This window comes from Erpetoichthys calabaricus, chromosome 10 (genome assembly GCF_900747795.2).
Source record: "Erpetoichthys calabaricus chromosome 10, fErpCal1.3, whole genome shotgun sequence".
In the NCBI taxonomy this organism is placed as follows: Eukaryota; Metazoa; Chordata; class Cladistia; order Polypteriformes; family Polypteridae; genus Erpetoichthys; species Erpetoichthys calabaricus.
This window is the reverse complement of record NC_041403.2, coordinates 99,649,556-99,674,891: the sequence shown is the minus strand read 5'-3', so window position 1 is coordinate 99,674,891 and position 25,336 is coordinate 99,649,556. Positions and strand designations below refer to the sequence as shown.

The window sequence follows — 25,336 nt, the reverse complement described above, 5'->3', positions numbered from 1 at the left end:
GGGCCTGAGTTGCCTCAAAAGCTTCCATGTTGTAATCTTTTAAGTTAGCCATTAAAAGGTGTCATTTTGCTTGACTTCTCATTAACCTCCATAATGGCTAACACATTACAACACCCTTGTACTACAAATCTAAGCACAAAATTTAAGGTGCACAATGTCATTGCGATTATTAACCTGTTTTAGAAGAAAACAGTTCGCATTTAAATCTTTACTGTCGTGAAGAGGACAAAGATAGCTGGACAAAAGCCACACCAAGTCATCACAAATATAAAATAAGTACTCTCTCCTACCAGGAAAAATGGTTTGGTGCTCAATCAAAAATAAAAAATAAGTGGGGTTGTCTTCTGAGATGTGCCTTACTTGTATATCTAGGAAAAAAAATCCAACTTCCAGTAGGTTGCTTTAGTTTTGAGTTTCCTGCACTTGTGTGTTGTTGCTACCTGCTTCTCCTCCAGATTTCTCCCTTTCTCTTCTTACCTTTCTGGGTTAAATTACCTGTCCTGTCTCCTCTTCAAAGGTGAAGATCCCCTTTTTCTCTAATACAAGGCAAAGCTAAGCTCCCAGGCATATATTAAAGGAGAAAACAAACTAATGTAAGGCCTAAAGTACAAGGTGGCATTGCTACACCCTTAATGGTGATGGACAGGTTGTGCTGCCTCTTGCAGATCAATCCACAAAATACAAGGAATATAAGAGAACCACAAACACACATAGATACAATATAATAACTAAATCAAATAAAATGATCAGATATTAGATAATTAGACAAATATCAATAATGAACAGCAATAAAAAAAGAACACAAAGCAGATAAAAAGAAGCACTTTAATCCTTAACTACTCGTGGCTGGTGTATTTTGTACACCAATCTGTTTTGTTTGTTCAACATCCTTTCACTTGAACCTACCCGCAGCATCCATCATCTATCCTTAGCTTGATTCCTTACAAGTACAGTGACGCAGTGGTTTCCCTCCAGTGGGTCCCCAGCCGGTTTTATGAGTGGATGCACGTTCCACACGGTGCATTTGGTACACCTCACAGATACTTATGTATGTATGACAACGATGAGATGTTCTTGCAATTACTTTTTCTGCAAAGAACATTCAACAGCTGAAGCGAAATGTGATACATATGCAAATCCTGCAGTGGCAGAAAGTGTGAATGGTGACGAATGAGCACTGGAGAAGTGGATCAGGTTTAATTTCAGATAGTCCTAGACTGTGTCATACTATTCAGTGATATGGTATTAAATTACATTAAAAAAATATACAATATAAAAGAATTACAATATTTTATATTAAAACCTCACAGCCTGCATATAAATAGCCATTGTAACACTGGTGCATAAAGTACACTGTGCGAGTACTTATGAGATGAGAAATGGTGCGAGTAGTTAAGGGTTAAACAGGAACCATGGGTGGAACTCCGGCTTGACTATAGTTGTCAAAGACAATGGCAGGACTTGATAGAAAATTGCTACTTCTGACATAACAAATGGTCCTCTCACATAGACACAGACTCTTACAAGAGGTAAGTCTGTGGACAGACAAACTTCTCTTTGTAATTTTTCAATATGTACCAGAATGAGATTTGGAATAGAAGAAATGAATTGGAGTTTAATGTGCTGGAAAGGAGCCCAGTTATGAAAACCAAGTGACATGTGCCAGTAATCACAGTGAAACTCTTCATATAACTAATCACTATGCTGCGTTCACAACGCACTATTTCAAACAAACAAAAAGGATTTTTCAGTTCAGTTTGCTTGAGTTTATATAGCACTCTTCACTGAGTCAAGACAAAGAGTACTGCAGCATGTTTTCAGGTAAAATGTAGCTACCAACTTTAAAAATGACTAATTATATAATGAGTACCCATATAGACACAGATGAGTGTAAACAGGCAGGCAAACAAAACTAATTGCCATAAATGTAGCCTAGCAATGCCTCTCATTAATTAGTTGAAGAACGATGCCATTTGCCTTAATTTTCTATAATGTCTAGCTGGTTATGATCTCAGGCAAATTAGTATGTGTGGTTTATAAGAAATTTGACAGTTTTGTTTAATATGGGATTGACCTCTAATAAAATTCCAAATGCCCAACAGCATTAATCTGTATCAACTGTCAAGACATTTCAGTAGTTGAAAACCTTAGATGAGCTCTTCCTCGATTCTCACTGGCTTCTGTTGTTTCCTGCAGGGTCTCCGAGCTGCTGACAACGATCCGACTGCACCCCCTTACGACTCGCTCCTTGTGTTTGATTATGAGGGCAGCGGCTCCACAGCCGGCTCAGTCAGCTCACTCAACTCCTCCAGCACTGGCGACCAGGACTACGATTATCTTAATGACTGGGGGCCGCGTTTCAAGAAGCTGGCCGACATGTACGGTGGAGGCGAAGAAGAGTAAACAACTTTGAGAGCCAAGATGAAAATGGCGGTTTATTGTTTTAAAAACAAAATTTAAAAAAAAGGAGAAAACAGCGAAAAGAAAAAAACACCACCACCACCACAAGCGTGAGACTGTACAAAGAGGCAGCTTTTTAATGAACACCCCCTGCTGACTGAAAAAAAATTGTTTTACTTTTTTAGTGGCAAGTTAGTTTTCTTTTTTTTCTTTTTTCAGTTTTCTTTCTTTTTTTTCCACTCTGTTAGAGCAGAAGCTGTCTATTAGCATGAATGAACGCTTGCTGTCTTTGCTGCATTACTTGGTTCTGAAGCGGTCAGCAGGGAAGCAGTTTGTTTTGCTCAAAAACCTTTGCTTTATCACTAAAGAGAGCAAAAGGCACTCTTTCTTAACTTGAATTCCTTAGAACAGAAGCACTGTTGTTAAAAAGTGCCTTTTTGGTGCGTTGTATTGGATTCTGCTAACTCAGGATTGAACGCCATTTGAACCGTTTGGGCGCTAGACCCTCTCCCCCTTCATTTAGATACCATGATAATGAAAAAGAGCCACCTCCTTGGGTTGGTATTGTTATCAAAAATGCTTTGATTGGTTCTGCTAACACAACAAATTGGTATTACTTCTGGGATTGCAAGTATCCATTGAAAAAACTATGTGAGTAACTTGTTAATACAATGATTTCTGTTGAAAAAAGGAATTATAATCATATGTTTACAAAGTGTTACACTGTATGAGTAGTGTTCTAATAACAAATTAAGAAAAATATTTTGCCAGCTTGTTTTCATCTATAGGCCCTTTCTTAAAATAAGATGAACTCTTTATAGATTAGTTATTAGGCATATGTAATATGTCTTATGCAACCCCTTTGGTATAGTGTCACCAAGATTTTGGTTCATATTGTTAACAAAGAATATCTGCTATTGTTCTAAACAAACAAAAATCCCTTACCTGGCATTATTAGCAGAGGTTGGGTGGTGTTGTTAGCACAGAGTTTGTCTTCATTTAGCAAAGGGAGTGTGGCGGGTATTGTTAGAATTGAATTTGGCTGTCAAGGAAAGCCTGACATTGTTGACAAATGAAGCTTGGCTGGAAAAGTTACCTGAAGTGTGGCCAGTATTTAAAAAACAAAAGAAAAAGAAAACAAAAGCCTAAAAACAGACATGGTTTTTAAACAATAAGTCGAGCAGTGTTTGATGGTACTGCTCCTATAGTTTTTTTTCTTTTCAAATGTTATGAATGCCTTTTAATGTAGGGTAGTGAATACTCTGTAAAGTAAAAAACAAACATAAAAAAAAAGCTCAGTGCAACTGAAAACAGCCATCGTTCACTCCCGACTTAACAGGCATTTTCATTCCAGATTGTACTTTGAACTTTTTGGGGGGAAGTGTGGACTGGCGCTGGAAAACAGAAACACGACAATTGTTCTCCCCAGTTAGTGATCTTCTCCACCGGTTAAGAGATTCATAGCTGATTAGTGGTCTGTAGCCTACATATTTTAAGTCTGAGTCAAAAGCACATAAAATTCATTGAATCTTTTATGATTGTTCGATCTTCTTTTTTTTTTTGTGTTAACACTGTTGGCAGGTTTCAAACCCCTCACGCACATACAGTACACACGCACACCAGATTAAAAAAGTTAAAGGAGTGACTGCTAGCTAAATGATGAGATCGAAAGGGTCAAGAGCACCTAAACTGTTGTTTTGCCAACCTTTTAAGATGTTTCCTTTCAGTTCATTTTGCTGCCGTTCCTTTTCGAGATCTTCAGTGCTGACTCCTTTGTGTTCTGCTTTGGAAGCCATCATCAAAGCATGGCAAAGAAAGAAACTTGAAAAGTTTCAGGCAAAGGTGCTTATTTGTTTTATTCTTTTTGGTCATTTTTTTTTTTATTTGACATCCTGTGTTTCTGCAATTTTTTTTTTTCCTAAACTAATGTTAACATTTATGGGTAAAATGAAAATAACGGTAATTAGTTTCAAGTTGAGCTTACGGTTTGTTTGCATCAAGTTAAAATGGCATACAAGAACAGAAAAACACAATGCATGACATTAATACTGTAACAGGTCTTATTGTGCCATATGACTGCACCTAAAGGGATGGACACTTGCACACATATCCTTCAGTTACAGTCACAAGCATTTTCGTTCTACACATAAAACAGCAATTTATTTCTTATTGTATGTAAGGGAGTAAATTATAATCTAAATGGAAATCTGAGCGAATCTGATTTTCCTACCTCTTTGAAAATATATAATTGATTAGAAACAAAAAAACACAAAGAGATGACCATTTTTATTATTCTGCATAATAGAAATCCCTTCAGAAAACAAATTGTCTCAAGCAGCACTGAAGGTATACAAAGGAGTGAATAAAAGATAAGTATTGGAAGAGAGTGGCCGAATTAGCTGACTAGGGAACTGTTGTAGGGGATCAAAAGGGATTAGTAAAACATATGAAGGAGAATGGGAAATGGACAAAGAGTTGCAAAAATTGAGTATGGAGGCACAATAAAAAAATGTGAAAATATTAATCAAATAGTGGAAGTCAAGACAGGGGAACAACCCGAAAAATATCCATCCATTTTCAGAACACACTTATTGTCTCCATATAATCAGATTAAAAGGTAGGAAGCAGCCCTCAATTAGGCACCAGTCCATCTCAGGACACACTCAGACACATTCACCCACTAACACAAACAGTTACCACTCAATCTAACCTGAGCTCAAAATGCAGCCAGAGAGAACAAATTTGGACAATGCGTAAATTCTATACGTTAAATGACCTGGTGGCACTGTCCTGGCACTACTCAGAAATTACTCTGATGCAATTGTACCTAAAGCCAGAGGGCTATGGAACATAAATGGAGCTATGGAGGAACCAAGGTACAAAAAAATTGTTCAGTATTAAAAAAGGAAGTAATAGAAAATATGGGAAAGTATGAATACAATTTGGTACAGTGGGGTGGAAATACTAGAAGAGGAATGAAAATATTTTTAGGCAGAGAAATACATTAAAAAGATGAAAGTGGTAGAGCACATGAGTGATAAAAAAATGAGAACTAAGAGAAGGCTTATTGACAGCCTTGTTGGAATAGTGAAGAGGAGGCTTGTGGGACAGTTGAATTAGAAAAATGGGTGTGCACAAGGATCATTTTTGTATTTTTGGGGATTTTAAAGTACACTCGACAGAAACATCACAACACACACAGAAACAATACAAATGAAGATTCTGTAGGCACATCTGACAGGAAGGAGTGACATCCGTTCACTCCGGGTACTTGTTTCACACCTTTACTAGTGTGTGTTTTAGGACCTGCCTATCACTTTGCAGTTTGCTTCTATGTTAATCATTTTTCTAGCCTAAAGCCTTGTTTTTTAAGGGTGTGGCCACTTACTCAAAACTCCAATGTGAAGGCTCGTTGTTAAGGAGGTATTGTGAAATGCTGCCTGAAGTCAGGATGCTAGAAAATAATTGTGGACATCAGGGGAAGTTTTGTCTTGTTTGTGTAAAGTATTTCCATTAATTCCTCCATTGCCTCAACCTGTTAATTTCACAATTAGTCTTTCTGTGGACCTTTCCCAGCAGCAATGGATGCAAAACAGAAACTCGTCCTGGATGAGGCATCAGTCTATTGTAGAGTATGCACTCACACCCTCTCATACAGGGCCAATTTAAGGTCAGCAATTCTCTCTCTGCTGTCTTCGTTGATCCAATAAATCGATTTCTCCTTTGGCTTCCATCTTGCTCTTTTTTATTCCACTTTCTCCTGCAACGCCCATTTTACTAAATTTCATTTGTTTATTCTTTGCACTTGCCCATATCCTCCCAACCTTGATTCTTGACTTTTGCCTCCATTAGTCCTTACTTTCACTTCCTGTTATATATATTGCTCCCATATAGAGCAACTGGATGTATAATGGTCTTGTATGTCTTAGGCTTTATATACTTTGACATCTTGCAGTGAAAGAGGGCATTAATGACTTGGTGTCACTTTAGACAAGACGCATTACCCTAAGTTCATGTAAGTAATGTGTCAAATTCTAGTGATACTTGAATTTATCGGCTTTATTGATGTCCAGTCCATCCATGCAGATGATGCCATCTCTTTGAGGATGTTATATCTGCACGGTTAAGCCTCCATATTGCTCCTAAGCACTTCATGTCCATAACCTAATGAATTTTTACCTGTTGCTTTTTTCTGCACTATACATTAGAGATGATCTAACTATTGTTTCCTAAAGGGATCCATTTGTTGTATACCACTTTTGTGATTTTTCACTATGCATTACCTGCCCCTTACAACCTTGTGTGTACTACTCTTGTTAGCTCCCTGTTGACTTCAGTCCAGCTTCCAAGATATTTAAAAGATTTCACCTACCATACTTTTTCCCAGCTACTTCCGCTATCACTTTCTTTGGCTTTGCACCAGCTCTTACCACCAAGACCTTTCCATGGGCCTATAGCACTTAATTTCATTTCTGCACCTTCCCTTCTAATTCCATTTCTGAGTCCATTCTTAAATGATGTGCCATCTGCATACAGTATCTTCACTCCTCACTTCATCTTGAGCATTCTACTGATGTAATCCATAATAATGATAAATAACAGAGGGCTTAGTGATGACCCATAGCGTAAACCAGCTGTCAATCTGAAAGCCTCTGTTGTCCCGTTATGTGTTTTAATGCTACATCAGTATCCATCCACTATCAGATCTGTTTAATCTTATTCAGGGTTGTGGGGACAAACACTTAGCATCAGGTGTAAAACGGAAACCAACTCTGGTCAGGGTGTCAGCCCATCACAGACTGAGCTAATTACTTCATAAAATCCAACTAGTTATTGTCAAACTCATTTAATCCAATATATAGTTCCAAAGGGTGAATCCTACTTTAGAACTGTTGGGCACAAGGCAGGAACCAGTCCTGAATAGAGTACCAGTAAATTGCATGGGTTTTCTGTTTTTAGCAATGACAGTACCTATATCTTCATTTAATAAAAAATAATAATTCTTTACATTTATATAGCACCTTTCTCACTACTCAAAGTGTTTTACATAGTGAGGTAGGAGCCTCAACCTCTAATATTGTGCGGAGCCACCTGGATGATGCAGCGGCAGCCATTTTTGCACCAGTACACTCCTCACACCTGAGCTATTAGGAGGTGAAGTGATGAGAGAGATAGCCAATTAAAGACAATGATTGAGGACAAGAATGACTAGACTGTGGTAGTCAATTTAGCCTGGACATTGGGATATACCCTACTCCTTACAAAGGATGTCCAGGGATCTTTTATGACCACAGAGGTTCAAGGTTGCTTTATTTAGTCATATTTACACAAAAAAACATGTAATATGCCTTGCATCTAATAACAAGACAGAAAGAGATTAAACAAAATAAAAAGAGACGAGACAGGTTAAGGTAAGGCAGTTGGATAATGGAGTCAGGACCTTGATTTTACGTGTCATCTGAAGGACGGCACCATTTTTACAGCACAGTGTCCCTGTCACATTCAGACCTCAGGGTAAGCGTCCCCTGCTGGTCTCACCCACACCTCTTCTAGCAGCAACCTAAGCTTGTTCCGGTTGGTCTCCCATCCAAGAACTGACCAGGCATGAGCATTAGCTTCAGATGCTTGTTCTGTTGTGAAATGCATGTGGTATGGCTGCTGGATAGCATTTAGGAAAACTTTGCTGTTTTTGTGCCATTGTTAACATGAACAAATCAACAGACCTTCAGTGTTCAAATCAAAGTGATGAATATTTCCAATATTGTTCTGACCTGCAGTCAGTAATCATGCAAATCTTTAGCTCTGGTACACAGTAAGGAAAATGAATACAACCTTGTTTTATGAGTGAGGACTGAATGAACATTTGCATTTTTTATGTGAATTTATTCAACTTAAAACTATCTTTATCAATTAAAAATTGTACAGTTGCTGTAGCCATTTCTCATTGAACTGTCTGCTTTTTATAGTGTTTACAAATATTTTCTGGTTTGCTTAGATTTTAGGAAAAGGTGGAAAGTCATTCTCCAAAGGATCTACAAAATACAAGATGATTTTGATGTGGAATAATGCTAATATTTAACAATAGTGTGAATTTTCCCAATTTGTCAGCAGTGTAGATTTCTCAGCTTCAGCAGAAGGCTAGGGTTAGTAAGCAGCAGTGTTTGTGATCATGGCATTACCAGCAAAGGTGTAGTGTAGAGCAAGTCACCATATCTGCCTTCTTTTTTAATTCTTCCACATGGAGTTTACCAATCCATCCATCCATTTTCCACCCCGCTATATCCTAACTACAGGGTTACGGGGGTCTGCTGGAGCTAATCCCAGCCAACACAGGGCGCAAGGCAGGAAACAAACCCCGGGCAGGGCGCCAGCCCACCGCAGTACCAATCCTCACTACTTTATATATTTATTTTTGTTAGGTTCTCCTTTAAGGAATGCTTGCTATGTTGTATGCATGTTGTTGATATACATAGAATTTACACATATGGCCTTTTAAAATTCAGTTTTGCCCAAGAACTACCAGATTCTAGCAATGTCTGCCATGCTGAGTATATATTTTCATTTTCAGTTCTTATCAATGTGTAGAGAAGCTCATAATCGCTATAGTGTCTCTCTTTCTCATGTTAGAACAGTTTCTTGCTATTTCCATTTTTCTCTCAATGGCCTTTTAGCAGAAGCAACAGGAACTTTCATAAAGGCTCTAACATGCTGTCGCACCAAAGGGCCCAAGGCCTTTCCTGTGCAGGCCACTCTGAAATACATTAGTGTAATTTAAACTCAAGTCACCATTCGGCAGCTACTAAAATTAATGGATCCCAGGCAGGTGTTAATGCACAATTTCACACAGAAAACCAAATATAAGCAGCAAGATTTCATTTTCCCAACAGGCTTGGCCAGGGCCGTAAGTTGTTACAAAACCAATTCATTTATCATCTTCATCCAGATTGGTGTAGAAATTGGATTGGATTAATTTTGATTTGATTTTGCTTTACTTCACCAATATATTTGTACTTAACCCTAGTTTGGGAAGGTCGTTTTACTTGTTTTTCATTTTCTTTTTTTCAGAGGATGGCTGAATGGATAATCTTAATTGGTTCTGAGAAGCCACAAATGTCACTGGCCCAGAGCCACATTTTATTTAGCAGGATCTAACTAGAAAAATGAAAGACAGTACATAGGATATCCTCAATTCAGTTTGTGCAACTGTTAAAACTCAAGGTCAAGAGTTTAAAAAAATGAAATCCATGTCATCTTGTGGTAAAATCCATGAGGATGGCTAACACCCTACACCCAGTAGTCTGTTACTGATCCATGATTGTGGCCCCTTACTGGAGATTAGTATGCAGATTCAATAAATCAGCCATTTATATATCATCAAGGCATCTCACTCAATGCAGCCATCTCAGTTAATCTGTCTCTATTTTATATTGCGTAGGGAGTACCATCTCAATATGTTATGCTAAGCAATGAGGATTGAGGTCAAAATAAAGCAGCATGAGCAGACATCTTAACGTCTTGCTGCGTCATCATGCACTCATGCAGGACAGTCCAACCTGGGCATCTGACACAGCTTTATAAGAAAAAGGTTGAAAATTTCACTCACACAACCCTCTTAATTCAGGCCTGTCACAATATACTGATGCCATTAAGTATCACCCTAGTTTTTGAAACTTCAAAGTGGATCATATCAATATTTCTTTGCTTTAGTCTCTCAGATATAAAAACTGAGACTGATCTTAAAGCTCCTGCGGATGTGGCTGCAGTGTCAACATCTAACTAGGATTAAAGAAACATCCTTAGAAAAGGAGATAAGTGGAGGGCTGCTGTTCATGCAGTGGGTCTGGAATTTGGAGACAAAGAGCAGCTTAACTTCTTGTGCGAGATTCCCAACGAGACGACACACTTGGCCGCAAGGGTTGCAGCATGTGACGCAAAGACACTGAGCAAAGGAATTAAAGGTGTAGCTTGTAGCAGATTAAAAAAAAATCATTTTTCTTTATAGCAAAAGGTAATCGGGTATATGAACACAGAATTGGATCCCACTGCTTTGCCATTTCCTTTTCGTAATTCAACAGCTGAATGCATTGTTGCCAGCTGGCTTACAAGACAGTCAATCAATATTAAACAGTAAGTTACAAATGGGCTTGAAAAATAGCTCGACAGCCGGGAGAAAATATACACGATTACTCCTAAATGGATTTGAGCAAAGTGTTAACTGGGATTCAGGATTATTTCTTTTTTGTAAAGATATTTTTAATAATGAAAACAATTATTATTATACCTTTAAATGATATTAAGTATTGATAGATAGAGTGGTGTGTGACTGGACATAAAGCCATTATATGGTGATATCTAGCGAGTTGACTCATGAATCATGTTGGAAGGAAATTATTGAAATATCGATTGAAACTGTTTTTTAGGTGTAGCCTTTTCGGAATATTACAGCAGAAAAATTATTATTATTATTGTATACAAATGATAATAATAATAATACGTGCATTGACCTTATACTTGAGCAGTGCCATTACCTGGATGTAAAATGCTAGATTTTTAAACAGCACAGTGAATGGTGTGCCCCTTCAGAGCCCCCTCCACACCATGTCTACAGACCTGTCCTTGTATACTTGGAACAATCTTCTATGACCACACCCTTACATCCATTTCTTGTTACAACTCCGACATTCCAGAGTGGAGAGAAGCAGCACCAGCACAAAGTTTAAATATTGAACGTCAGTTAGTCCATTGCAGGGATCCCAAGTCTAGTAGTAAGCTTTTACTGCCCTCTCACCCACACCCCATTATTATTACATATGCCCACATTTTCAAACTGGGACAGACAATAGACTGCATTACCAGAATTGCCTGCCATGTCCAATATTGATAAACAAACAGATTCGATGAAACATTTGTTAACTTAGTCTGCCCTCTGACACCTACCTGCAACTGAGCCCTGATCTGTAAATAGACTTTAACAAGAATTCTGCCTAAATGTGCTGTTAATCTGTCAAGCGACTGATGTAAAAGTAGCCCCTCCAGGTGACTCCTTTATGCAAGAGAGCAAAGAGAAACATTAAGCAGTCAAATCTCCAAAGACAACCTGTTATGCAAACCTACATGTCCCTCTCAACTTTAACTTGAGAAGTTGCTGTCACCCCTTACAGCATGTCCAGTGCTCACCCACACATGCACTGATCTGATGGTCTTCTGTAATTGTTTTACTTAAAGATAAAAGGAGAACACTCTCTGACCATTCTTACGATAAAGTACATCCTTCGATGGAGCAACCTTTCAACTTATTTGCCAGTTTTGGGGACTGCAGGGTGTTTGTTTTGTAAATTATGCACTAAATGTAACCTTCTGCTCCACCCTGACCCCTTTTTCACAAAGCTGGTCAGATTTCCCTTTCAATGGATAATACCACAAGCTTTTGGTCGAGGAGGTATCATGTTTTAAACACTATGTAAGAGAGAAAAAAACACAGACTCTGAGGATTCTGTCTTGACCTCCTTGCCAAAGCTACTTTAAGGTGGCTTTCTTCTGCACTATATTCCATCTCCACAAATAAATAGCCATGTAATAAATCAAAACAGCCATATGTGTGCCACTGCCAACCAGCACTCTCAGTCTCTACACTTCAGTTGTCTGATGGCGACACCCATCCAGCCTTTCCAAACTCCTCCATCTTTGGTATCTATTTTCTGAGGCAGCGTGGGGGAAGGAAGCAGAGCTAGACCACTAGGTGGTGCATATTGACTAGAAGTGCCATCCCATTGATAAACTAGTGAAGGTGTTCTGCCGAGGATGAGGGGTTAAGGGATAACTTGAGAAGGGGCAGGGTACGAGCGGCAGTCTATCAAGAGACTAGAGACTTTCAATTAGCCAACAAGCATAACTCACAGCCGTCACTATGTACATAATGTAGGAACTGCTTTAAACACGTTACAACTACATGTAAAATGGGAGCGTTTCTTTTGTTTGCATGTGTCTTTTTTATAATGGTCAAGATAATTATGAGAACATTATTAATGCATAATCTAAAAAAAAATATATAAAAAAAAACAAAAAAAAAAACACATTGTGTAGCAGCCCGCATGACCGTGGTTGTTTTTCAGAATGATTTCTGGTGTGTCTCATTACTCACATTGAAGAACACAGCACTGCACAGCTAAGAAGTTAAAGACTTTTTTTGTAAAATGTCAACAGCACAAATATTTTGTATTGTTGTTTGTACCATTTTGTACCAAAAAAAAAAGAGTAAAGGAAAACAAAATAAAAGGGATGAGAGTTATTGTTTCTAATGTGTTTCTGGTACCACTGCGGTCCTGGTTTTGAATACATAAACAGCTTTGCTGATTTATTGTATATAACTTATAACATGAACAGAAAAGGAAGTACATAGAAAACAACGTAACTGGTGCCCATGCACCTGAACCCCTGTGTTATAAATAAAGTTTCCCTCCCTTTGAAAACTCCGAGGTTTGTTTCATTGGTTGCTCTTTGCATTGCCTTCTTCTTTGTTGCTTTTGTGGTCTCAAGAATTTTTCTTTATCACATCTTTATAGCTCCTTACACCTTGAGGTGAAACTATTTGTATTTATCATAAAGAAAGCCTTTTATTACAAACACAATCACCAGGAGCTTTGGGCGTAAATGGTGGTGGGTGTGGGGTGCTGGTCAAAATTATTGTAATAGAACAACAACTTTATTTTTTTTTTACATTTTAACTGGACTAAAGCACACAAAAATGGAAGGCAAAGATAATAAGGAAAAGGTTGTGTTTGCTTTTTTTGTAGTTGATGGAGTCACTGACTTGATGGTAAAGTCTCACTTGAGGTTTAATTTAAATAAAGATTGCCTACAACAGCTATTTAAGTTTCTTAGCTTGAGATTGTCTCTTTTTTTGACCTAGACAATCATCTTATCAAAAGAAGCCTCACTAGAAATCATTCCAGATCTACCAAACTGAAATTCTTCACATTTTGCAAATCAAAATGAAATTAATATGCATAGTTTTGTATATGTTTTGTATATGCTGTGTATGATAAATGAAAAAGTCCCAGTAAAGTTTAACTTGCTGAACTCACCCTGTGGGTATTTTCACTAGACCAAGATGCAATATCTGCCAGTCTTTATCTAATACAAAAGCACCATACTGAAGAAAGGTAACGAACAAGGCACAACTTAAACAAACAGCAAGCATGCGCCCATCTCAGTAGGTCGGTGCGGGTCATGGGAGCTCAAACTCTAAGGTATGTTGGCTATCTCAAGAAGTGCATCACATCTTTCACTACTCTTTCATCATTTTATATGTTCAAATCCAGTCCCCTGAGGTCCTAGAATGGAGAACATGAACACAACCTAAAACGCATTACAGCTCTCAAAAAAGCAAACAAACCCTTAAGCATTCTCCTACTGGAGCTTCCAGCTTTTCTGCTGCAGGCATTTGAATGAAAAAGACTCAAATAGTACACTATTGTGATGACCCCATACTTATTATGAAGACCCTCCTGTTATAATCAGAAACTTATGTCTTTTCTGGGGTTTTGAGACTTAATGGATTCAAATTTGATATTTATTTTGGTGTTTAGTGCATTTTGACAAAGTTCAGAATTTATTTACATTTTACTGTGACAGCATCAGTTATTCCCACCTTACCCAGAATTCTCTGGAATACGTTCACTTGTGACATCATCAGAGCAACAATGTAAAGGTCGACCCTGGGCCTTCTGGGGTATAAGAACATGACAGATATTACCTTTTGTTTGCCTCTCTAAAAGCCTTTATTTTTGATTACCGGTTTAATGAATCTTTATTCATATTCCTCATTTTAAATTTTCAGTCATGTTTGTCTGTGGTGCGCAGTACTTTCCTAAGTTGTGCCCTTTACTGTGTCATTTGCAACTCTATAAAGGGGAGCATTACTCCTTCTGGCACAAGAGTTTAGATGCTGAAGTTTCCTTTTTGAAGTAATGGTTACATCTTAGTCCTTTTAGACTACTGGCACACAGTTTGGCTTGGCAGACTGGATCTCAGCTTCCTGGTCTGTAAAGAGAGAGAGGGGCTCATCAACTTTTAGTTTCAGAGGTTTTCAGTGATTTTGGAGCATGTGCTCAGGAGTAACTGCCCCAGAGAATCCCTTGAGTTTCCTTTGAATTCACAGAACCTCACGAGTCTGTGTCCCGAGAATGGGTGCAGCTAGTTTTTAAGAAGGCATTCTAACCTCTCGTGATTGGACTAAAGTCACTTCCAGTTACAAAATCTTTTATTAGGTGAGTTCTTCTGTCTATCCCAGTTGCCATTTCTTAAATTATAAGTCTTTGTTCTTACTTGAGTCTGCAGTGGGGCCTTCTGGAGACATATCAGTTCAATTCTGATTTATATCTTTGTGATCAGATGAAGTCCAGGCAGATCCTGGTATGAGCTGGACTTCAGTCACTTAGTTTGGAATGTTAGTGGGGTCAAGGAGCAACTGGATGTCTGTTAAATTTGATGCCCTAACAGGCCTGGTGTGCCACTAAAGCCTAGCAAAATAGGCAATGCCCACTTTGTCCTACAAAGCCCAGGGAACAACAAATTGAATGTTGGAGAACACTGGCCCAACAGGACATGTTCAGCTCATCAGTTATCCACTTCATACTTGTAACATGTCACTGCTTGGTGCGTCAAACTAAAATTAGTTTTCTTTGGCCTTCTCAGATGTTTTCTTATAGGTTGAGTCTTTTGTGCAACAATCACACATACTTTGCTGCTGAAAATGTCAGGAATCTTTTCTTCATGAAATTCTCTGATGCCATGGCAACTGAAAAACACTGCATTATTCATGACTATCAGTACCCAAAACCTGTTCTACACTATATTTGCAGTTTATCAGATGGGGCACCCTCTAATTGTACATAGCATACTCTGTGTGTGTACTTCCATTTGCTGACTGATGGATTTCTCATTTATGTTAGCATTTCCAGATAGAGCCTCCAAACGAGATCTTTAACAAAGATATTCACACAAGACAAAGGACATACTCTAATATGAACACATAAGATTTACTTTAAATAACTTTGCTCATCTTTAACTTAAATATCTATATTGCTTTAAGATCTCCTACTGTAAACAACTATTTTACTCTGCCAATGCATAAAAAATATGAACATAAAAATAAGAAAATCGGACCTGCAAGTTACAACTCTCCTCCCCCCAAATGTATCAGCAAAACCACTGAAAGAAAAAATGAAAAATTGCCAGCAAGATTCTACCCAAGGAAATCATTGTAAAGTAACCTTTGTGTCTTCGTTGTCCTGCTCTCCCCAGAGGTATGTTGATTTATCTTGTGTAAAGCTTTGATCTTCAACCACATTTTGTGTCTTTATCAAGCTAGTGAAGTAGCATAAGCAAAGTTTCATTGTTATGACCTTCTATTGTCACAAGCCTGTTTCCCGGGAGAACATTTGGGCCACCTTCATGGGGTGCCTTTACAGTGTACTCTCATTTGTTACACCATAGAATTCCTCCAAAGTTATTAAATTATCCACTTATTTCAAAAGCCTACGGCTTCTGGGTATGACTCTCACAGGGAATCTGGAGAAATTGTGAGAGCTGAGAGGTAAGGAGACCTGCTTTGATGAGAGGAAATCCTGCAATGGCAGTCGTAAGGAGTGCAAGTGAGGAAGTCTGACAGAAATAAATTCATTATTTGTTATAATTTAAAAGTAGCATCGCGAGCGGCACCTTACAGCACTTGAATCTGCTTGGAAATGTCCTCAGTGTCCACGTCAGATCAATTACAATATAATGTCATTATGTCTTACAGGACTCTAAAAGTATTTGTCATTTGTCCGACTGATGCAGGAGCATGCAGTGTCAATGCAGTACCTGGTATGGTGACACCGTAGACACTAATCAATACACAATGCCATGCTCATGCCAGTCAAAAGCCCTGCCCTCAGATTAGCTGGCATCACTATATTGCACTGTGCTAGTGAGTGGAAAGGCGTGATCCATGGTTGCATTTCTCTCTATTATAAAAAAAAAAAAATCTTGGAAGGCTTGGAAGGAGACGATACGTGATTTTCTCTGAGACACTTTAACGTCCCACGAGAGACACTTTAATGTCCCGCGAGACAAGACAGTGAAACAAAAGGACAGCTGCTGTACAGGCTTTTAAATGATCGACCCGCAGCATGACAGCAGCAGCAGCAAGCCAGCACCTAATCCGAACGCATCTACTTAGCGTGCGTTTAGCCCCCCCCTAGTCTTTTCAAAATTAGCATTATGTGCAAGCACTTGGCCAGCCCATTACATATATACAGTAAAGCTTCTTAAAACGATACAAAAAAAATTCCTGTCAGTTAAAAAACTATTAAAGTATACCATTAAATTATTTTTTTTTACTTCATTTATTAATGAGTGCCAGGATGGCATAAAGGAGGAGTGCTTGGCACTGTAACTCAAGTATCCCTCAACCCATTCCCAGTTGGTGTGGAGATAGCACATTATCTTAGTATCTGTTTGAGTTCTCCTTCGGCAATAGCTCTGCCCCACATGCTCAGCTTGATTTAGTGGGTTTAACTATGTCCAGTTGTTTTATCACACTACAAAGTCAAATAACCCTGCTCACTTTATACTCTGCTGGCAGCTCCAAATGTTTTTATTGTGGAAACGATTTTTGGGGACACCACTCCTGAAAACTGAAATCCCCCTTTATCAAATGTAGAAATTCTGTTCATGAACACCCCCAGTTATATGTCGTTACTCCCATTTGCCACCCTTTAGGCATATACAATTCACAGCTGCAGTCCATTTACACTCAGGACTATGGTCCATGAGCTTTTGTCAGTAGCTCTCTGTCAGTCTTCACCCGGGTATAACTGTCACTGTAGATTATTTCTGTGTCATCTCCCACTATGAGTAAAACGTGTAATCAGCAAAACAGTCTTAATACGTTTTAACATTTCCAATAGTTATTGCCACAAACAAAAGCAAACAGAATGTGCAACCCATACCATACAACCTGATAGTGTTAGATGTTCAGTCCCTAAGGCAGAGATTACTTGAAGATTTGGCAGTAACTCAAACCATTCTTGGTGAATTGTACTCTTCCTTGGAGATGTCTCTGTCTCTCTGTGACCTTTGTCTCCATAGTTAGCTCATCATCTGACTTTATACAGCTTTATTTAGTCACCCAGTCCCAATTGTTTTGGCACATATATCTAAAAGCTTGTCTCTGGGAAAGCTGGATGTGGAGTTTCCAAAACCACGTTAGAAGTTGAACACACTCAGTAGCATCAGCTCTAAAAAACTGTCAGAAGCAGTTTGCATCCAGAAACAGAGGTTGTAAAATCATGAATTGTACTTCATGGTAGATGCATTTGATTTAAACCGGTTCTTATATCTGCACTGAGAAAATACACAGCAGTATTTTTTAAAAACTCTGGACTTAGAATGCCACAGAGAATTTGACACATTTCCCTTAGTACATATGCTTAATTTAAGCAGGCTGCTTCCTTACTTTAAAGATCTTGCATAGACAATTACCACAAAATGCCAGATGCTACAAATACACAGCAAAGTGAAACAACAGCAAACAAAACACAGAAAATGTGCAGTCCTTCATTTCTGTTCATTCCTGGCCATATTTGTAACCCCATTACATCTGCTAATACTGCATGTCAATTTTCAGTTTTACAAAGCAACCTCTTAACAGTTCTTCCATTGTGGTGATTTGCATTTTTGGTAGAGCAGCTCAGGGAGACCTTATAAAGGAAAATCCTCTTTTTCTTCTTCTTCTTTCAGCTGCTCCTGTTAGGGGTCACCACAGCGGTTCATCTTTTTCCATATCTTTCTGTCCTCTGCATCTTGCTCTGTTACACCCATCACCTGCATGTCATCTCTCACCACATCCATAAACCTCCTCTTAGGCCATCCTCTTTTCCTCTTGCCTGGCACCTCTATCCTTAGCATCCTTTTCCCAATATACCCAGCATCTCTCCTCTGCACATGTCCAAACAAATGCAATCTCATCTCTCTGACTTTGTCTCCAAAATGTCCGGACTGAGCTGAACCTCTAATGTCCTCATTTCTAATCCTGTCCATCCTCGTCACACCCAGTGCAAATCTTAGCATCTTTGACTCTGCTACCTCCAGCTCTGTCTCCTGCTTTCTGGTCAGTGCCACCGTCTCCAACCCATATAGCATAGCTGGTCTCACTACCATCTTGTAGACCTTCTCTTTCACTCGTGCTGGTACCCATCTGTCACAAATCAATTCTGACACTCTTCTCCATCCTCTCCACCTGCCTGCACTCTCTTCTTCACCTCTTTTCAACATTCCTCATTACTCTGTACTGTTGATTCCATATATTTACAGTAAACACATCCACCTTCACCAGCTCTACTCCCTGCATCCTCATCACTCCTCTGACCTCCCTCTCATTTACACACATGTATTCTGTTTTGTTCCTACTAGCCTTCATTCTTCTCCCGTCTAGAGCATATCTTCACCTCTCCAGGATCTCCTCAGCCTGCTCCCTACTCTCGCTACAGATCACAATGTCATCAGCAAACATCATAGTCCATGGGGACTCCTGTCTAATCTCGTCTGTCAACCTGTCCATCACCATTGCAAATAAGAAAGGCTCAGAGCCGATTACTAATGTAATCCCACCTCCACCTTGAATAAGTCTGTCACTCCTACAACTGACCTCACCACTGTCTTCTCTGCCACTCCTGACTTTCTCATACAATACCACAACTCCTCTCGAAGCATCATTTCATATGATTTCTCCAGGTCCACAAAGATGCACTGCAACTCCTTCTGGCCTTCTTTATACTTCTCCATCAACATCCTCAGAGCAAACATCGCAACTGTGGTGTTCTTTCCTGCCATGAAACCATACTGCTGCTCGCTAATCGCCATCTCCCTTCTTAACCTGGGTTTCACTACTCTTTCCCATAATTTCATGCTGTGGCTCATCAATTTTATCCCCCTGTAGTTACTACCACTTAGCACAACCCCTTTATTCTTAAAAATCAGTATCATTACACTTATTCTCCACTCCTCAGGCATCCTCTCACTTTACAAGATTGCATTAAACAATCTGGTTAAAAACTCCACTGCCATCTCTCCTAAACACCTCCATGCTTCCACAGGTATGTCATCTGGACCAACGGCCTTTCTATTCTTCATCGTCTTCATAGCTGTTCTAACTTCCTACATGCTAATCTGTTGTACTTCCTGATTCACTTTTGAAACATCATCCAACCTTTTTTCTCTCTCTCTCTCTCTCTCTCTCTCTCTCTCTCTCTCTCTCTCTCTCTCTCTCTCTCTCTCATTCTCTTCATTCATCATTCTCTTTCCATCTGCTCAACACACCCTCCTCGCTTGTGAGTACATTTCCATCTTTATCACCCTAACCTGCTGCACATTTTTCCCAGCGCGGCCCCTCTGTCTAGCCAATTGGTACAGGTCATTGTCTCCCTCCTTAGTGTCCAACCTCTTATACAGCTCATCATACGCCTTTTCTTTAGCCTTCGTCACATCTCTCTTCACCTTACGCCTTATTTCATTGTACTCCTGTCTACTTTATGTATCTCTATGATTATCCCACTACTTTCTCGCCAACCTCTTCCTCTGTATAAACAAAATAAACAAATGTCACTACATATTTTTTTTAAATTATTTCAAACTGGAGAATCACAATTAGTATAAGTCAACCCCATACATTCATTCATTTTCCTAACCTGCTTACCCAGGACAAGTCAAATACTAATAAGAGGCAAAAAAGACATTTCAAACATAATGCAATAGAAATAGACATGAAAATGTTAAAAAGAAACCAAAACATAACATGCTGATGCTCAAGAGTGTGACAGTGGCTAGGAGAAAGTGAAAGACATTGCACATACAGTGATACTGCCAGTATTCATGTTGCAGGGGAAAGCAGCTTCACACTCAAAATGACCTGGTTCTGCCTTCTGAGTTGAGGCACTTGTCTCTGGAAGGGTGGCAGACTGATTGGTGGCACACAATTACTTTAATCCACCTGATGAGTAGCCATTTAAGTGTTGTACACTCATCCCCAAAGTGCAAATGTGTCATAACAAGTAGATCAGGGCCGTGGCTTTTGTTTGCAGATTGTGTATCAGTGAATGATACGGTTCTACTACTTAAGTGATGGCATTCTCCATAGCTAAAGTATTTTATATTTCACTGTGCCAGAGCTCAATTTCTGTATTTAGCTAACACTAGAGCACTAACAGGACTCTGGGATTAGCATGGGTGCTTGGCACACTGGCTTAAAATATTGGTTCAGCTCTGATCTGTGGATTGTGAACTCCTTCAAAAGAAGTTAAAGAGCTTAGGAAAGTGTAATATTAGGGGCCATGGTGACAGCTTTCTGCGTCTAAAGTGCCAAAAGCAAACAAAAACGGTATCTTTACTGACAAAACAAGTGGAGAGGAGAAATGAAAACAGGCAGAACAGAAACAACCTGAGGCTAACCCTCTGGGCATATATACACACTTCCTCTGATCTTCCTCCCAAATTCTCCTGACTTGCTATCAGTGGCTATCATTTCTGCCAAGCCCCAGAACTGTTTACCGCTAAGGGGATGCCCCTTCCAGTGCCCTCTGGAATATCTTATCTTGTACGTTTTCACTTGTCCGTATAGTCTCCCAAGCAGTACCCCCAATTGTCACCTCTCTGAAAGGAACGGCCCGAACTCCTATGCTCCTAAAACAAGCCCTCTCATCTGCTTCACTCTCTCTTCAGAGATGTGGTCAGGAATTCCTGGTATGCCAGCTAAGCACCCAAAGCATCCTGGGGCAACATGGCATCCTTCCACACAAGTCACTTCTGATCTCTGCGTACATCACCTCAAGCCAACCTCTCTGACAATTTTTAAAACTTAATAAAAATAAGATATCACATCTCAGCATTTTCTCTGCAATGCACTGATGTGAATAAAAATAAGATATCACATCTCAGCATTTGCTCTGAAATGCACTGATGCCACATCAATGGTTGCTTCCCACATTGCAGTGAAAGCTGCGATGGGGACCAGCAAATGCCCCCAAAGCCTGACATGGATGAACAAGATCAAAAATAAATGAGTGGAGCATGTCAATGTGGACAAATAAGCTTGACAGCCACCACAACTAACTGTCCCGGCAATGTCAGCTGAGAGAGATCTTCACTGGTGTTATTATTGAACAGGGTGAGCTTCACCAGGACTATTTTCAGGGTGGCATTGTTTGTTTTCAATGTGATGTGATCACGAGTAAGGTTAACACGACATGATCAATTTTATAGAGTCTGTGCCACTTTCCATTTGACAACTTTCCAATTACATTTGACCTTAAGCTGGTGAACGCCATAAGAAGTGTTATTAGTAAAATAATATTTTCGAATAATGGCCTGTTGGATATTTTATCATCTCTGTAATTTTGTTAGCCAGTGTGAATAGTCTTTTAAATGGAGTTATATCTCCAGGTGCCTCTGCCAGACTTGGTGTAAAGGTGGCACTTTCTGTAAATACTGTAACTCTTTCATGAACAGGACCATTAGTTGATTTCTCACATACTGTAGAGCAATGGAAGCATGAGAAAAAAGTGTCCGCTTCTTTAAAGTGTCAGCCAGATGTTCACTTGTGCCTATAGTGACTCCATGAAACAGACAGAGGAGAACTGAAGTTCACAGACCTTGTTTCAGCCACTCTACCAGTTGTATTTAATGTCAAACCTTTGATGACAATCCAAAAAACAAACAAAGAGATGCCAATGTACAGTATGCCTTGTCAAATCTTGGGTAGGCGTTTCATATGAGGTGGTGAGGTGAGCATGGCGATAATTAGGTGTGGATGAACAGTAAGAGTTGGCTGTGATGTCAATTTCTTGACTAGACGGTTTTGTCTTGGGCAGTTCTGAAGAGCAACATCTCCCCAGCCCTTGCTCCCATTTGTTTTGACGCCTTTTAGTGAAGAAAAACAAAAGAAACCCACTTTGTATATGTTTTGTCTTGGTAGAGTAATATATTGCTCTACTTTCCCCTATTGTATTATTAATAAGTAGCCTTTGTCAGAATGCCTAATCTCACAGACTTACCACTGTTTATAAGGGATTATAGTATAAAACTTATCGCCACCTTCCCTTCCATATCTATAGGCAATTAGATATAGTAAAAAGACAAGCAGGGGTTAAGTTACACACAAAATAATGTATTATTGATAATATTCATAAATAATAACAATATGCAAAGTACATTTGAAATATTGGCAACCATACAACCTGATTAAATGGTGATGTGTAGTTCAGGCGGCACACAGACTTGTTAGTTATTTAAAATGTCTCTAGTTAAGGCATCATTGTTGCTCAGCTTTCTTCAGAATAGGCCACAAGTCTGTTCAAATCTGGCTGCTAAGTTGTGCTCTTCATTGAGTTGTCTTCATCATCAGAGGTTAGTAAGAGATGCTTCTTTCAGATGTTAGTAAGAAAGAGAGAATGTGGTTGAACAAGCAGATTTATAGATTCTCTGTCCAACCCCTACAGCCAATAGGACATCATGATACTTAAAAGCTTCTGATCCAAGCCAATTCCAAAGTGCCATACTTCAGACCAATGGGGGAATACAGCATCTTAAAACCTGCCACCCCCAAGATCATATGTCTTTATGGCTTTCTTGCAGGAGTTGAAAGACTTTAGCAGAGAAACACTCGCCAAACTGGTTTAAGGCACACCCAAATACTCTGTCATGAAATTCAAAAAGACTTGGGGGGGGGGGGGGGGGCCAAACACGAATGCCTCTCACCAAAGTAACACTAAATTACATTGCTTTGCCTAAATTACAAATAAAGACATACAAAATATTTATCAAGTTATATGCAAAATCTTACATCACAACAGTATAGTAATGGCTGGATCTGCTGTTGTGTGAAGTTCTCCTTGGTGCCTTTTTGTTTCTGAAGAGCTATAACGCTATGTTTAACTGTTTCAAGCTTCTCTGCAGATGTCACTCATCCAGTTCAGAGTCTGAAATAAAACAGAGTTGCAGAACGTTCTTTGTACAACACTGAGATCCTGTAGATGACAGCATGAGGAGCCATGAATGAAAAGTTTTGAGATGAAGGTGGGGCTGCACCAGGCATCCATTCTGAGTCCTTTGCTATTCGTGATAGTGTTGAAGGTGATAACCAGCACATTGTATAAAGGATTGCAATGGGAGCTCTTGATTTGTAATGATCTTATTTGGATAGCAATAAGCAAAGCAGAATTAAGGAGAAGATACTGAAATGGAATGTTAGTTGGGAAGCAAAATCGTCTCCAGGTAGAACCAAATGAGGTAAAGGGCAAGAAGAGGTTTCCATTGTTAATACTAATGTAGAATGATTAATTTAGTTGTGGTAAGTCATTTGTGCGGTAAACTTATCGCTGTCTCAGGTATATAGCTGCACTAAACTTAAGCTGCAATTTAATTAGGCAAGTAACTGAACTACAAACTAAAAGGACACTTACAAACAATTTCGCCGTATACGTAAGAGGAGCAGCAGAAGTTCAGTGTCCGTCAACTCATTTATTGGCAAAGGAAGCAACATCATGGATATAGCTGAGGCCGAAAATACTGGCTTAAAAGCAGATGATTTGGTCCCCAAATGAGCTGCCAAATCTGTCGTATGGCAGTACTGTGGCTTTAAATGGGAAGACCATTTACTAACTCAGGTATTTTGTAAATCATGTTGAACAGAGGTGGATTCTTTCAGAAGAAACATAACAAGCCTGTTCCACCATTTGAAACATAGCCATAAAGACGAGTACGATGAGTGCTGTTCACAAAAATGTGCAAGTAGCACGCCAGACTGAAGACAAAATCTGCATCATCTCTAACACAGCCATCGATTTCCAAATGTTCTGAATGCACATCACCACAAGAGCACAGGTTCTGTTGTCAAAAACAAATAATGCAGGCCATTACCCACTACCTGTGTAAAGACATGGTGCCAATAAATACTGTCCAAAAAAAAAAGTTTTTATGTACCTTATCAACAAACTGAGTAAACAACTCCAGATTCTATCCCGTACGTATTTTTCCCAAATCGCCATCCCAGAGATATATGAGCATTGTTGCAAACAGGTGCTGTAAGAGTTGACATTTTCACATGCACAACCGATCTTTGGTGAAACAGGACAACAGAGCCCGACTTAAGCCCGACAATTCATTTCATCATCCGTGATTTGAAATGAAAGACTCTGTGTTTACAGAAGTCCTACTTCCCTGAAGAACGCAGTGGGGAAAATACAGCTATGGGATTATGTGAGGCTTTGGATGGCTGGTGTTTATGTGAAGATTTGAGAGTGTATTATACTACTGACAATGCAAAAAAATATTATCAAGGCTACTGAAGTAAATGACTGGCTCAGACTTCAGTGTTTTGGACACAGACTGCACCTTGCAGTTAACGTGTTTGCAATTCTGTTATGCCGTACAATACTTATATTTACCGTGTTTGGCAGACACTTTTCGGTTGACTTAACGCGAGTGCTATGTAATCATCAAGGGAAATGTTTCAAGTGTACTGGCAAACATAAACCAGAGATGCTAACATACTGAATTCCTGAGCTAAGGTTAAATAATAGTCAGATAAGTTTTTTTTTTGTTTGTTTTCTCCTCTCTCCCCTTTTCCTGCAGTGCACTGCTGCCTGTTGTGTGATGTTGTGGCCATTTGCACCCTGTGAACTTTAGCCCGGACACAGACAGGCATAGACAAAGAATGTCCCAAAACACACACGTTTATTAATGTTTTGTACCACCACGATGTATACAGTGCACAAACTCCACAAATGCTTCATCCTTATAGCTCTTTCCTGTCCTTTTCTTCTGCCGTCTCCAGTCCTCTCTCGCAAGCTCTGTCTTCTTCCTCCTAACTCTGGCTCCCTGAGTGGAGTGAGGCAGC

The 25,336-nt window shown here is 39.3% G+C and overlaps 1 protein-coding gene across 2 annotated transcripts in view; it reads left to right on the top strand.

Moving 5' to 3' along the window:
* The window catches only part of LOC114658415 (cadherin-4-like), a 2,147,065-nt gene that overhangs the window by 1,103,287 nt on the left and 1,018,442 nt on the right, over window positions 1–25,336 (top strand). Inside the window, exon 17 of one of the 2 annotated variants that reach the window (XR_007936098.1) lies at window positions 2,197–7,703. Coding sequence is in view for 1 of the 2 variants with exons in the window: in XM_051932859.1 (XP_051788819.1) it covers window positions 2,197–2,403 (207 nt within the window). In the remaining variant the exon portion in view is untranslated. Of the gene's footprint in view, window positions 1–2,196; window positions 8,817–25,336 lie in introns of those variants that run through there. The other variant, XM_051932859.1, reaches the window with a different exon arrangement.